Source organism: Dendropsophus ebraccatus, chromosome 6, assembly GCF_027789765.1.
Source record: "Dendropsophus ebraccatus isolate aDenEbr1 chromosome 6, aDenEbr1.pat, whole genome shotgun sequence".
NCBI lineage: Eukaryota > Metazoa > Chordata > Amphibia > Anura > Hylidae > Dendropsophus > Dendropsophus ebraccatus.
This window is the reverse complement of record NC_091459.1, coordinates 10483503-10498742: the sequence shown is the minus strand read 5'-3', so window position 1 is coordinate 10498742 and position 15240 is coordinate 10483503. Positions and strand designations below refer to the sequence as shown.

The 15240-nt window shown below is 41.8% G+C and overlaps 1 protein-coding gene across 1 annotated transcript in view; it reads right to left on the bottom strand.

Annotated features, from left to right (window-relative positions):
- COL21A1 (collagen type XXI alpha 1 chain) overlaps window positions 1-15240 on the bottom strand; it is a 126366-nt gene that overhangs the window by 33104 nt on the left and 78022 nt on the right. Inside the window, exons 11-13 of the mRNA XM_069973415.1 lie at window positions 7599-7652; window positions 5600-5653; window positions 1265-1318 (exon numbers count right to left, since the gene is read on the bottom strand). Coding sequence (XP_069829516.1) covers window positions 1265-1318; window positions 5600-5653; window positions 7599-7652 — 162 coding nt within the window. The remainder of the gene's footprint in view (window positions 1-1264; window positions 1319-5599; window positions 5654-7598; window positions 7653-15240) is intronic.

The following is a 15240-nucleotide window of genomic DNA, read 5'->3' as shown; positions in this document are numbered from 1 at the left end:
TTCTATATTAAAAACTGTTTCTAGGTGGAGAACAGGAGAAGAACAAGGTGCTGAAGAGCATGGTGTTATGCAATGTTCTGCAAGGCAGAAAGGAAGACATTTACTATGTGATGACCAGAAATGTGACAGCTTATATAAGTGAGCGATCTGGTAATGTATAGCATTAAAGGGGAACTCCAGGTACTCGATACTCGAGACCTATATTTCTCGATACTTGGGTGCTTGTGTCGAGTAACGGATCCCATTGAAGTCAATGGGAAACTCAAGCATTTTTGCAGGGGCACAGACATGGACAGGAAACAGCAGAGGCAGCATGCATGGATGCTTCTGGGGCTGGCTAATCTCAACATTATGCCAAATTATGGGCAACAGCCGGGTGGTGTTCCTCAATACAATTTTGCTGACCCAGACCAAGATGGTCAAGGCACATGTGCTGGCACAGGTTAGGAAAGCACCCAACTAGGTGCAACTGGGAGGACTTTTGGTGTAGTTAAGTTACAGGTAGAGAATACAGTGTGGTGTGTGGTGTTACAGGTAGAGAATACAGCGTGCTGTGCGGTGTTACAGGTAGAGAATACAGTGTGCTGTGTGGTGCTACAGGTAGAGAATACAGCGTGCTGTGTGGTGTTACAGGTAGAGAATACAGCGGGCTGTGTGGTGTTACAGGTAGAGAATACAGTGTGCTGTGTGGTGTTACAGGTAGAGAATACAGTGTGCTGTGTGGTGTTACAGGTAGAGAATACAGCGTGCTGTGTGGTGTTACAGGTAGAGAATACAGCGTGCTGTGTGGTGTTACAGGTAGAGAATACAGTGTGCTGTGTAGTGTTACAGGTAGAGAATACAGTGTGCTGTGTGGTGTTACAGGTAGAGAATACAGTGTGCTGTGTGGTGTTACAGGTAGAGAATACAGCGTGCTGTGTAGTGTTACAGGTAGAGAATACAGTGTGCTGTGTGGTGTTACAGGTAGAGAATACAGCGTGCTGTGTGGTGTTACAGGTAGAGAATACAGTGTGCTGTGTGGTGTTACAGGTAGAGATTACAGTGTGCTGTGTGGTGTTACTGGTAGAGAATACAGCGTGCTGTGTGGTGTTACAGGTAGAGAATACAGTGTGCTGTGTGGTGTTACAGGCTGTGTTTTATCAAAACACTTGGCTTTTAACATTGAAGGACGTGCTGCAGATCTCTTCGTTTAGATAGATAGATAGATAGATAGATAGATAGATAGATAGATAGATATTTAAGTAAAAATAAAAAAACATCTGACCTTTGACCCTGGCTGTCCATGCTGCCCTGGAAAACCAGGAATTCCACGTTCACCCTAGATTTTAAAAAAAAGTACTTAAAAAATCTTATACAGTATACAGTAAACACAGTAAAATATGACATAAAGGTGCGTTCACTCGTACAGGTTCCGCAGCAGATTTGATACTGTGTTCAGTCATTTAATTTCATTGATATCTGCGCCATCAAATCTGCATTAGAGAACACCCTCAGTGAAGGTAAACTACCAATTAGCATATTACTGTTTTATGGAGCTAGAAAAAGAAAGGCACCAATGCAATCAGGGTCACCAGTGCTATCACAGCATACTACCAGCTTAGTATGGACTAACCTGGTAATACATTCTTTTCAAGAAGATATCAAGTACTACAGTTCAGGTAGTAGCACCATAACCTATGTAGTTTATACCACATATTGGGATATTCTGGGCAGTGTCGGACTGGCCCACCGGAGAATCGGAGAATCCTCCGGTGGGCCCCCAGTGTTATAACCTGCACTAATGCTGTTTGACAAGTCGTTTCTCACTGGTTCTTCATTGATGGGCCCCCAGGATCATTTCCTCTGATGGGCCCCAGATACCCCAGTCCGACACTGACTAGATTTACTAAAACTTTCTAATGCTAAGAAAGTAGAAACGTAGACTAGACAGCCTAAGAATGTATGACATTTCTAACAGAGGCCTATGCTGTTTGATGAATTTGGCACATCTATAAATATTGTCTAAATTTAGACTACCTTTTAGTTGGCTAAATGGTTTTATGTCTTCACAATGAACTAATAAAAAACTTCATAGGCATAATGTAAAAGAAAGAATCTTTAAAAAAAAATTCACTGTAGTGAATTACAGTGTCCCTGTCGTTATAACCTAAATCAACAGTAGATGTGAAATAAAGCAAGTTTGCAATTTACATTTATTATTTTATTTTTTATTAGTTATCATAAAAAAACATGGCACTTCCTGTTTTTTGACTCTGTTTTTTCTCAAGAAAAAGGAAACTGGAAGTCCTGTGTATCCCAGGTCATCTGAGCGCTCACGGAGAGAAGGCAGTCATGTGATTGATGGACATATTGAGTCGTGACTCTCTGTACTGGCCGGAATTCCTGTGTTTAGTCTGTTTTTTCAACCAGCACAAGGCTAAAAATCTGCCTGTAGGAGACTGGACCTGCATTTCTGGTACATATAGCTGTTATATAGCTGCCTTCAGGAGAATGCACCTGGATACAGTAAGTATAGCTATTATATAGCTGCCTTCAGGAGACTGGACCTGGATACAGTAAGTATAGCTGTTATATAGCAGCCTTCAGGAGACTGGACCTGGATACAGTAAGTATAGCTGTTATATAGCTGCCTTCAGGAGAATGCACCTGGATACAGTAAGTATAGCTATTATATAGCTGCCTTCAGGAGACTGGACCTGGATACAGTAAGTATAGCTGTTATATAGCAGCCTTCAGGAGACTGGACCTGGATACAGTAAGTATAGCTTTGATATAGCTGCCTTCAGGAGACTGGACCTGGATACAGTAAGTATAGCTGTTATATATCTTCCTTCAGGAGACTGGACCTGGATTGCTGGTAAGTTCAGCTTTGTTTTAAAGCATGATAACAACAAAAAAATAATGAATGTATATTGCAAACTTGCTTTATATCGCATCTACTGATGATTTAGATTTTGAAAGTTACTATGACAGTGACACTTTTAGTAAAAAGGTTTCCATGAAACATGTACCAAAAAACTGTGAACTGTTTTGGTTTATGTCCCGGATAAAGTTATTATGCTGTACTGCACACCTGATGCAAATTGAGAAAAAAAATTGTGCCCAATGTGTAAGGCTATGTTAACACACATCATTTAAAGGGGTTGTTCACCAAAAAAAAAAAAAATCTTTCAAATCAACTGGTCCCAAAACATAACTTTTGATATGTTGCTGCCCATGGTGAGACTAACAATTCCTTCCATACTTGTTATTATCTATTCAGTCTCCTTCCCCCAGTTTTCAGCTGCTGCTTTCACACAAAAAATCTGTGTGAGCTTTTCTCTCCGCCTCTTCCTCCTCCCCCCTTCCTTCTGAGACAGCTGATGTAGGCTTTATCTGCCAGATTGTAGCTTCTTTGTAATATTGGGAGGGTCATTAACCCTCCCAACATTACAAAGAAGCTACAATGTTTCAGATACAGCCAGTCAAGGGCTTGTTTACATCCACTGTCTCAGAAGGGAGGGGGAAGGAGGGGGAGGCAGAGAGAAAGGTTTACACACAGATTTCTGTTTCTCCAACAGAAAGCAGCAGCTCAGAACTGGGGAAAGGAGACTGAATAGATAAGGAGTATGGAAAAAATTGTTAGTCTCATGGGCAGCAACATATCAAAAGTTATCCCTGAGTGGAATACTTCTTTAACCCTTTCATGACCAAGGCTCATTGATGCCCCAATGCCCAGGTTGTTTTAGGACATCGGCTTATGGGATCATTATGATCCTATAAGCTGATATTCTTATGTCTGCACCCTCTCCTCTGTCCCCTGTCGCTGTTACAATCTTGTGACAGCGGCAGGGGAGAGAGGGGAGGGGACAAAGCTCACGGGGGGAGGGGGCAGAGCTTCCCTCCCCCCGCCAGCCTTCGTAGCCAGGAAACCAGAAGCCCGAGTCTTCTGGTTTCCATGGCTGCCATCGGGGCTCTGCGATCAATCCCAGAGCCCCGATGGACAGCGGACAGAGAATTTTCCCTCTGTAGAGGGAGAATTCTCAGTCAGAAGCCCTATAGATGCTGTGGTTGTGCTGACTGCAGTATCTATAGGGTTAACTCTCAGCACCAGAGCACGGATCTGGTGCTGAGAGTTGCAGTGGATCTTGACAGGAGCTGTGCCTGTGTCATCTGCGGCGGGTCCCGGCTCTCAGTGATGGCCGGGACCCGCCGCAGATGACACAGGCGCAGCTCCTGCGCCTGTGTCATTCTGCAGAGTAAATTAACATTGATGCAGCATTAGGCATTGGCTGCAGCAATGTTAATTTGCAATGGGGCGGTGGAAGGGGGTAAAGTAGTAGAATCCACCAAGGCAACACTGCATACTACCACCTTCTAATAACACTGTAGGCTGATCAAGTGAGCTTTGCTCCAGTGCTAGGGCACAGTTCCAGCAGAAAGCTATGGTGTTCCAGTGGAAAGTGAAAAGCCTGTTGATGAGTGTAGAACGGCTCCTTGCAGAAAAATGCCATGTAATGCTTAGGCTTATGGGATTTTATATCTTTTACATGTTACCTATAGGGGACATTTCTCGCATTTCTTTGTACTGGTGCATAATAAAACCAGTTACTGATGTAGAACAGTATATCTTGACAATTTTACTGGTGGTTGAGCTTTTTTCACCTGCTGGTATGCATCTGCATATGCTGTAATAGGCTCCATCTGGATCATTATTCAGTTCTGGCAGTGATGGAGCATAAAATGTTCTTGTTTTAGGGAAAACACTTGAGGATATGCAATTTATGTACTGGAAAAAAAACTACAGTTTTTTTCCGAGCAAAGAGAATCGGCCTACAATAAAACTTTATTTAAACTTGTCTGTCTTGTCTAAGTAATGTAAATTATCCTGAATTTGATTAACATTATAGTATTTGTGAAAGCAAGCTTGCTTAAAGCGACTCTGTACCCACAATCTGACCCCCCAAACCGCTTGTACCTTCGGATAGCTGCTTTTAATCCCAGATCTGTCCTGGGGTCCGTTCGGCAGGTGATGCAGTTATTGTCCTAAAAAACAACTTTTAAACTTGCAGCCCCGTGCCCAACAGGAGTATCTGTGCCCTAACTTTACACCACCCCTCCATCCCTCCTCCCTACCCTCCTCATCATTAGGAATGCCACTGGAACATTTTCTCCTGTCTGAATATTGCACAGTTGCTTAACGATCCAGCCCATGTTCAGTATTCACACAGCTTATGAATAAGAGACAATCTGCCTACAGCATTTCTAATGATGGGAGGGTGGGACGGAGAGGTGGAGAGGTTGTGCCAGCCTAATGCATACACAATCTAGGCCATGGCCGTTGAGCACGGGGCTGCCAGTTTAAAAGTTGTTAGGAAAGTTTTAGGACAGTAACTGCATCACCTGCCGGGCGGACCCCAGGACAGATCTTGGATTAAAAGCAGCTATCAAGTGGTTTTTTTTTTTGGGGGGGGGGGGGGTCAGATTGTGGGTTCCAAGTCGCATTAAGATTCTGATAAGGAGCTCACTGTGAATAACTGACAGAGTACTCTAAAAGGATATCCATGTCACACATACCTAATTAGTTGTTTTTTTTTATATACAAAAAAAAGTACTTAACCTTTTCACCATCTCGTCCAGAGTTGCCTTTTAAACCTGGTAGCCCACGTGGTCCCTAAAAATTGTAGTAAAAGTGTGAGCTCGGAGCTTAAAAAAAAAAACATATTTGGGCTATGTTCCCACACAGTATTTTTGCTCAGTATTTTACGACCAAAACCAGGAGTGGACTGAAAACACAGTAAGGCTATGTTCACACACTTTTGTGTGGCCGCCATTTAATGGCAAATAACAGCAATTATTTAAAAATAATAGCAGTTATTTGCCATTAAATGACGGCTATCCACTCAATTACAACATTGTGTGAACATGGCCTTTCTGTGTTTTGAGTCCACTCCTGGTTTTGGTTGCAAAATTCTGAGCAAAAATACTGTGTGGGAACAGCCTGCGCCTACAAATAATTGGTGTAGTTATCAGTTTTGTAAGTTCTTTATGTTATAAAGCAGATCATTTTCAACCACACATCTCTTTTAGGTTAGGTGCTCTGTGGAAATGGGTTCCTCAACCGCGCATCAACACATAAGGAAAAATTCCTTATAGCAAGTTAAGGGAACGTTTATTACAAGGTAAGTATTTCCACATAAACCCAACAAACCAGTGGGGTAGCTAAAGTACCATAGAGGCAAGCCAGGCAGCTATGGGGCCCAGGGATGCACAGGAAGGATAAGAACCATCCTGTGTTCTTCTGCTTAACCCCTTATGTACTGCAGTGTGTTAGGGACACAAAGTTCACTTACATGCTGCAGCACAAAAAAAAGGGTTAAAAAGCAGAAGACAAGGAGAACTCTGCTTCACTACTATGATAATCCCTGACCTCTGCAGAAGCTGAGAGAACAGAGGCCAGGGGTTATCAGTGCAGAGCAGTGAAGCAGAGATCTCCTTGTCTTCTGCTTTATACCCTTTTTTTGTGCCGCGTCAAACTGTCAGGTCAGCTCTCCTTGTTCCCTGCTCGCTACCGGCGCTATTACACGCATCGGCAGCGAGCGGGTTCAAACCCGGGGGGAGCTGCGGGGGTGCTGCCCGAGGGATCGCTAGATCGTCCGGGCAGCCCATAGAAGATAGCAGCAGCCTGCTGCCGCCATTCCTATTACACGGAGCGACGGCAGCATATCACTGCTATTGGGATCTTTGAGCTTTTGACATGTTGAAAGGCAACGATCAGCTGACATTGTGCATGTTGGCTGATCATTGTCTTCTATTACACAAGACGATTATCATCCGAAACGACTGATATTTGACAAATCGGCCAATAATTGCTTTGTGTAATAGGGGCTTAAGAGAATTTCGTATAGTTAAATACAGTCGACTGACAGAGCAAGCAGCCATTGGCTCTCTGCTCTGCCAGTCACTCTTGCGGCTGCAGGCAGGATTCTGCCTTTGGCCACAAGAGATTTTATTTTAATATATATATATATATACACTGTATATACAGTGCTTTGTGTTGTGCATAGGGGAAGGTGGGCCCCTACCATTTTTTGCTATGGGTTTCCATGAATCCCAGCTACTCCCCTGGCACAGACCCTTTGTTTGTTCAATCTTTTGCCATGTCCGTGTTCGGCACTCCTTTGCTAAATCCCCATCCCCGACCCCAGAATGTTATAGCTGAATAGAGAATAATGCTATGGTATCTGAGAGGTAATTGATAAAACCTGCCCATAAATCTAAAGGACAGCTCATGGGGCAGCACGTCACTGGTCTGCACAAAGTATAAACAGGACAATGAGCTCAACACATTGCAGTAATAAACTGAAGTCACACAATGTCCACCACTCTCTTAGAGGGAACAATTATTTCTCAAATCAATGCTGTGGATTCGTACTCTGTTTATTTTCCATATGGCATTGAAAGATACAATAGTGTATGGAAACCTATCATGTTTTCATAGAAACCACAGTGCAACTTTCCTTTGTTTGCTTTATGTTATTGTGTTTAGTGTTAGTTATAATAATATTATTATTATTATTATTATTATTATTATTATTATTATTATCTGCAAACATTACCTGAACTCCAGGTGAACCTGGCATACCTGAATTTCCTGTGGCCCCTGGACTTCCCTGTTATAAAAGAAAATGTCATTTTATTATTAGATATTTCACGACCCTGAGACACATTGCTACAATACTAAATAACATATATACAGCTAACAGGCTTTATTTCTTGCCATGTGTTACATTATATTGCTATGTTCCCACAATGTTTTTTCCTGTCCGTTTATAATTTTATAAAATGACATCCGTCAATTTGAGTCCAAAGTAACGTCTGTAATTTGGCTGTCTGGCCGCCCTTTAGTGCAATGACGGCTGCTGGTACATTAGTCTAGTTTAGGTTGGCTGATCGCCCTTTGGGTGTGTCTTTAATTGAAAAGTTAATTGAATTATATAGTAAGTACAGTGAGGAAAAGAAAAAACTAAAAAATACCGTCCAGTGTTTGCAAAAGACGTCCGCGAATAATTGTCATGATCATCATCTTGGCATCTGCGCAGACAATGTCCGTTATTTAATACACTGTGCGCACAGGACGTCCATCATCCCATTTAAAATGCGGCAATAACGGATGCGATTTGAAATGGACGCCTTTTAACTTTTTTTTTTGCTTTGAATGAACATAGCCTTACAATGTCAGTATTTGGTCCTCCTTCATTTAAAGGGAATCTATCACCTTTAAGGCTGGGTTCACACTACGTATATTTCAGTCAGTATTGTGGTCCTCATATTGCAACTAGCGATGAGCGAATACTGTTCGATCAAATAGATATTCGATAGAATAGTAAGGTACTCGATCTATCGAATATTATCGAATAGTTCGCCGAATATTCGATAAATATTCGTTAAGCGTTCAAATCCCCCAGCTTACTGTTTTTACCAAATAGATGTTTTTCAATAATCGAATACTTGTTCCCATACACTTTAATGGGACTGAATATTCGATCGAATATTCAAAAATTCGGGAGATATTCGTACGAATATCGAATATTCGAATATTTCTCTATTCGCTCATCACTAATTGCAACCAAAACCAGGAGTGGGTTAAAAACACAGAAAGGCTCTGTTCACACAATGTTGAAATTGAGTGGATGGCCGCCATATAACAGTAAATAACGGCCATTATTTCTATATAACAGCCGTTGTTTTAAAATAACAGCAAATAGTTGCCATTATATGGCGGCCATCCACTCAATTTCACCATTGTGTGAACAGATCCTTTCTGCGTTTTTAATCCACTCCTGGTTTTGGTTGCAATATGAGGACCACAATACTGACTGAAATATACGTAGTGTGAACCCAGCCTTAAAGTGACTCTGTACCCACAATCTGTCCCCCCCCCCCCCCAAACCACTTGTACCTTCGGATAGCTGCTTTTAATCCAAGATCTGTCCTGGGGTGTGCTCGGCAGGTGATGCAGTTATTGTCCTAAAAAAACTACTTTTAAACTTGCAGCCCTGTGTCAAATTGGCATGGCCTAGAGTGTCTGTGCCCTAGGCTTGCACCGCCCCCTCCTCCCCACCCTCTTCATTATTAGCAATGCTCCAGGCAGGTTTTCTTCTGTTCACATGTGCTGGATCGTTAAGGCACCTGTGCAGGGTTCAGACAAGTGAGGAATAGAAATTCTGCCTGGGGCATTCCTAATGGTGAAGAGGATGAGGAGAAGGGTGGTTAGGGCACAGACACTCTAGGCCATGCCAATTTGACACAGGGCTGTCAGTTTAAAAGTTGTTTTTTAGGACAATAACTGCATCACCTGCCGAACGAACCCCAGGACAGATCTTGGATTAATAGCAGCTATCTGAAGGTACAGAGTTGCTTTAATTCAGGTTTCAAACTGTTGACATCTGTCTGTGCTTATAGAACATAGAAAAATAATTTTATTCTTCAATGCAAAGAGTCAAAGTGGCTTTCCCAAGCTCCTGAAGGACTGTATCACCTCCTCACTCCCAACTTGCTGCACTTCTGAAGCCTCTTTGATTTGCATCAGGGAATAAAAACATTTCATGTGTCTCCTTACCCTAGCAGTTATGTGTCTCCTTACCCTAGCAGTTATTTATTAGTGTCAGCAGTTTGGAAAGTGAATTGCAGCCAACAGATTCCCTTTAAAGGGTCTCTCTGCCTGTCAATCATCCCTACACTGCCGTGACTAGTTATGGGTGGCTTCCCGCCCAGATGACCAGTCGTCGCCCCTCTCCCTGCCTCATTGGCTGGAATAAAACGACTTCTTCCCTATGTAACGCTACAGCTGCAGACACAGCTGGAAGCCTCAGGGAGCTGCTTAGTAGATCTATACTGTAGGGAACCATATCAGCACAATTCACTGATTAGTTCCCTTTAAAACACAATCACGCAGCACAGTTCAGTTTAGGAGAGTAATATAATCTATAAAAAAAAAAAAAAATCTGTAAAAAAATTTACTATAAAAAAAAAAAAAACAATCTTAAGGAACATTGCACATCTCTTTTTTGTTCATTATAAATTCCAAGCAATAGACTCGGTACAATTTTGCCCACATTGGCAGTCTGTCCTTCCAGCTGGCTGATTCCCTATGTATTAGTGCATAATCTCCCACCATGAGACCACACAGAGTAACTTATTATCAATTCTAAATGGAAACAAGAGATCTCAGAGTAACCAGTTACAGTCTTTATACAGAGATTGCACTTTACTCCATGGTAATTGGAAGGTACTCGGCCAATGGAAGCTATGCAAATTAAAATCAGTTTTACAGAGCAATACAGGATAAAAAATTTTAACCATACTATATATAGGTATGATGTGTATCTTAAAGAATATGGCTAAAATGGGGTAAAAAAATGTATGTACATATATTTGTGTGTATTTTCTAACTTTAATTTCCTGTACATTTACGCTATCGTGAATACTGAGCAGCATCTTGCATATACTCTAATAAATACTATTTCGAGGGGAAGTGAAATAGTATTTTGACATATCCACTATTTTCCTCTCTCCAAAGTAAAGTAATAGAAATCTGTTCAAATGTGTTAGAATTGGCCCTAGCAGCAAGCTTTGATGCATCTACATTGTTGTACCTGTACCCGTTGCTGTACTTGACTGCCATCCGTTAGTGTAATTTATTGTCATCCATCAGTGTACCTGATTGTCACTGTTAGTGTACCTTATCGTCATTCATTAGTTTACCCAATTGTCACTGTTAGTGTACCTGATAGTCACTGTAAGTGTACCTGATTGTAATTCATTAGTATACCCGATCGCTGTTACTATACGTGAAATTTGAAGAATTTGACTCTAAAACCTGGATGCGTCTTATCATCAGGTACATCCTATAAAAAATATTTTTTACACACACATATATATATATATATATATATATATATATATACTGTATATATATATACATCTTTTTAATGGCTAGTTTCGTAAGCCTGTGTAATAAACCATCATGACTGTAGAACAATTATCTTAATGGCAAAGTCTCCTATATTCATCGACATTTGGCCCGATAGTTGTACAAAAATAAACTTTAATTTGTGGCCTCATTTCTAGACTGTTTTTTTGTGGTTCTGGAACATCTTCACTTTCTCAGCTATTCCATGACTCAGTATTTATGCAAGAGGTAGTAAAATGCTCGCCTTAGCTTCTGAATAGCATTTTCCTGAACAGAGCTGGCTTTACTATGTATCTGATGCATAGGTTGTCAATTATATATACTATATTTTTTTTGCTCAGATTGAATACTTTCTGTTGCTTTCTGTCTACAGAAAAAAAATTCACTACTCAAAATGGTACATTCTTTTTAAATAGTAATGTTATGGCTCCTACTTACAACTGCTGTACGCTGGTATAAGGATATAAGGTGCTCCCCTGCCCTGTTATACCCTGACCTTCCAGACACTTGTAAACGGACACATACCCTTTCATGCTCGGCCATCTTATGGATGAGATTGCCATTCACAAGTGCCAGGAATGAAGGGGTAACAAGAGGAGGGGTGTCGTATATTTCAAGACCAGGGCACAGCAGGAGCTCCTCACTGTAAGTAGGAGCCATATCATTATATTACACCAAAAATGTTTATTACAGTGTGATCAACCCCTTTAAAACTGAGACTCATCCTTCACGCAATACCATCAGAGAGGTGTATCATCATTTATAGTTTCTTCTTGTACTGGGCAATATACACATCGCAGTCTGTTTACTATGAGCAACTACTGAATAGTTTGGTTTCATACATTTGGTTTTGCTCAGAGCCATATGTTGTCATATACAGTATACTCTATGCTGATGTGCTTACATGTCATTGGCACCATGTTTCACAGTATTTAGGACTAGATACACTGTCCCTAGTTTCACATCTTATGATGCACTCCCTAAATATGTTATAAATAGAGATGAGCAAACCTGGAGCATGATCAAGTCGATCCGAACCCGAACTTTCAGCATTTGATTAGCAGGGGCTGCTGAACTTGGATAAAGCCCTAAGGCTATATGGAAAACATGGATATAGTCATTGGCTGTATCCATGTTTTCCAGACAACCTTAGAGCTTTAACCAAGTTCAGCAGCCACCGCTAATCAAATACCGAACGTTCGGGTTCGGTTCAACTCGAACCTGAACCCGGTTCGCTCATCTCTAGTTATAACTTTTCTTCTAATAGCAGTCATCTTATTATGTCTTTTTACCTAAACCTCAGAATTGCTTATCTAGACAAAAAAATGCCCACTAAGTGTATATATCACAAGCACACAAGCGAACAGTTCAATTTAAAGTGTGTTTTTTGAATTCGCTGAACGCTCAAGTTTGTACAATATGACTCATTTGTATTCCCCTCAGTCTATGCCAGATAATTTTGTGCTTAAGAAAATGTTTAATGGGTCTCCAGATATTATGGCAAAGTATCCATTACCCATTACATGAAACAAGAAAAAACAGTGAACATGTCTCTAGTCTCTAAAATACAAATGTTCTATTTTTTGATAGAAAGGAGATAGATAGAAAAGTAGGAGATAGATAGATAGATAGATAGATAGATAGATAGATAGATAGATAGATAGGAGATAGATAGATAGATAGATAGATAGATAGATAGATAGATAGATAGACAAGTGTATGTCTATATCTATGTGTAGATGAGCTCCTGTGTAGGCGAGCTCCTGTGTAAGCGAGCTCCTGTGTAGGCAAGCCCCCGTGTAGAAGAACTCCTATGTAGATGAGCTCCTGTATAGATGAGCTCCTGTGTAGGCGAGCTCCTGTGTAGGCGAGCTTCTGTCTAGGCGAGCTTCTGTGTAGGCGAGCTCCTGTGTAGGCAAGCTCCTGTGTAGGTGAGCTCCTGTTTAGACGAGCTTTCTTTTGCTTCAGCACTGAAGCCACCCTCTTCACTCCCCTGCTGTCTGTACTGGAGTGACATGCGTCTTTTCCTGTGCGCGGCTCAGAGGAGGAGGCGTGCGCCATACAGGAGCAGGAGAGTGAAGGAGGTGGCCTTAGCCCTGCAGCAGAGGAAAGGTGAATGGGCTTTCTATTATTTTTTTTATTATTTGTTAAGGAACTTCTAGGGGGGCAGGACGTCTATTTCAGTAGTGCTAGTGGCTTCATGAGGGGAATGGGTTAATAAGTACTATTCTAGGGGCCAGTCCAGCTCTTAAAAAAAAAAAAATACTCTTTAAAAGCAACTCTGTACCCACAGTCTGCCTCCCCAAACCACTTGTACCTTCGGATAGCTGCTTTTCATCCAAGATCTGTCCTGGGGTCCGTTCGGCAGGCGATGCAGTTATTGTCTTAATAAACAACTTTTAAACTTGCAGCCCTGTGTCAAATTGGCATGGCCTACAGTGTGTATGCCCTCGGCCTGCAACGCCGCTCTGTCCATCCTCATCACTAGGAACGCCCCCAGCAGGATTTTTCCTATTCATCCCCCGTCTGAACACTGCACGGGTGCCTTAACGATTCAGCACATGTGCCGTGGTCACATAGGTGATGAATAGCAGAAATTGTTCTAGGGGCATTCCTAATGATGAGGAAGGTGGGGAGGAGGGACAGAGGTGTATCGCATGGGTACTCTAGGCCACGCCAATTTAACACAGGGCTGCAATTTTAAAAGTTGCACAAGCCAAAAAGCCAAATTTGGATCACATGGGTCTTACAAAGCACGAGTGTTAGCCACAATGAAAAAAGGGACAGAATACATAAAATATGCACAAGCCAAAAAGACAGAAATGGCTGCACATCGTACCCATGGCTGACACGAAAGCTTATTCAGCTACATTTAAAACCAACATCAGAAGTTAGTATATAATTTGGCCAAACCATATTGCCTCATGTACCACGTGCAGGTCTTCTGATACACATGAGTCCCTAACCAAGAAACATCACTGTGCCGGTCAGCGACCACAATCCCCGCAAAACGTGCGCAAGCAGAGAAGGGGGGCCATGGAATGGCCCTGAAACCCCATTGTCACAGGACCAGACCCTAAAGGGCCCCCCCGAACCCCGCAGGCGCCACCGGCGGAAAAAGTGGACGCCAAGCAACACAAGTGTGAACAAGCTCTTACCTCTCTCGATTCCTCTGCAGGTAGAATGGGAGAACACTAGGAGATCCTCCCTTTATGTACACAGGTGCTTCCTGCTAATTTGGATCACATGGGTCTTACAAAGCACGAGTGGCGGTCGCTGACCGACACGGTGTGGAGTTAGCGTAGGGACCCGTGTGGACCAGAGGACCTGCGCGGTGGTACACGGGGCAATATGGCTTGATGAATTCATATACAGACACTCTGGTGTTGATTTTTAATATAGGCCTAGCGGCATTAGTATCAGCCATAGATGGGATGTGCAGCCGTTCCATTCTCTCCAGTTCAAGTTTAAAAGTTTTTTGTTTTTTTTTAAGGACAATAACTGTATCACCTGCCGAACAGACCCCAGGACACAGATCTTGGATTAAAAGCAGCTATCCGAAGTTACAAGTGGTTTGGGGGGGTCAGATTGTGGTTACAGAGTCACTTTAAGAGCTGAAGCTTTCTGCTCTTGAGCAGGAAACCCCGTATAGGGTAGGGGATCCCAGCATTATGCATCCAGCTATGCACTGCTCCTTACTGTACAGCCCCAGGAGCTAAGTGGTGATGTTATGCTATTTTAAATAGTCGCACATGATAAATCCTGCCTATAGACACCTTTAGATCTACCAGTAACCTCCATGGCATCTTGTGATCTACTATTTGACCGCCGCTATTTAGAAATAAATAATGGCTCACATGCTTTTCAATATGAATTCACCAAAAGAATCAGGAACAATCTACAATAATTAAAACAATGCTCTGTAATATAGATACGTTCCAACTAATATCAATAAAAAACAACAACAGAATCGTGTACATGATTACAGTATTAGTTACACAATGAAATCATGTTAATAAAAAAAAAAATTGTCTCCGGACAAGAAACATTTTCTATTATTTTGCCAAAATGTCCAGTATCCTAGCGACCAATTATGCAACAATGAATTGTTCCTAAAGTGCAGAAGGGGCTTTCCTTCTTGTAGTTGGCAAAACCCAGAGATTTAAATGGACTTTTTATTTCCAGTAATAAAACAAGCCTAATACTTTCCTTTACAGGTAGTTTTCTATCCAGAGTGGATTAACTGTAACTACACTTAAAACATGCAAAAGAAATAAAACTAGCGA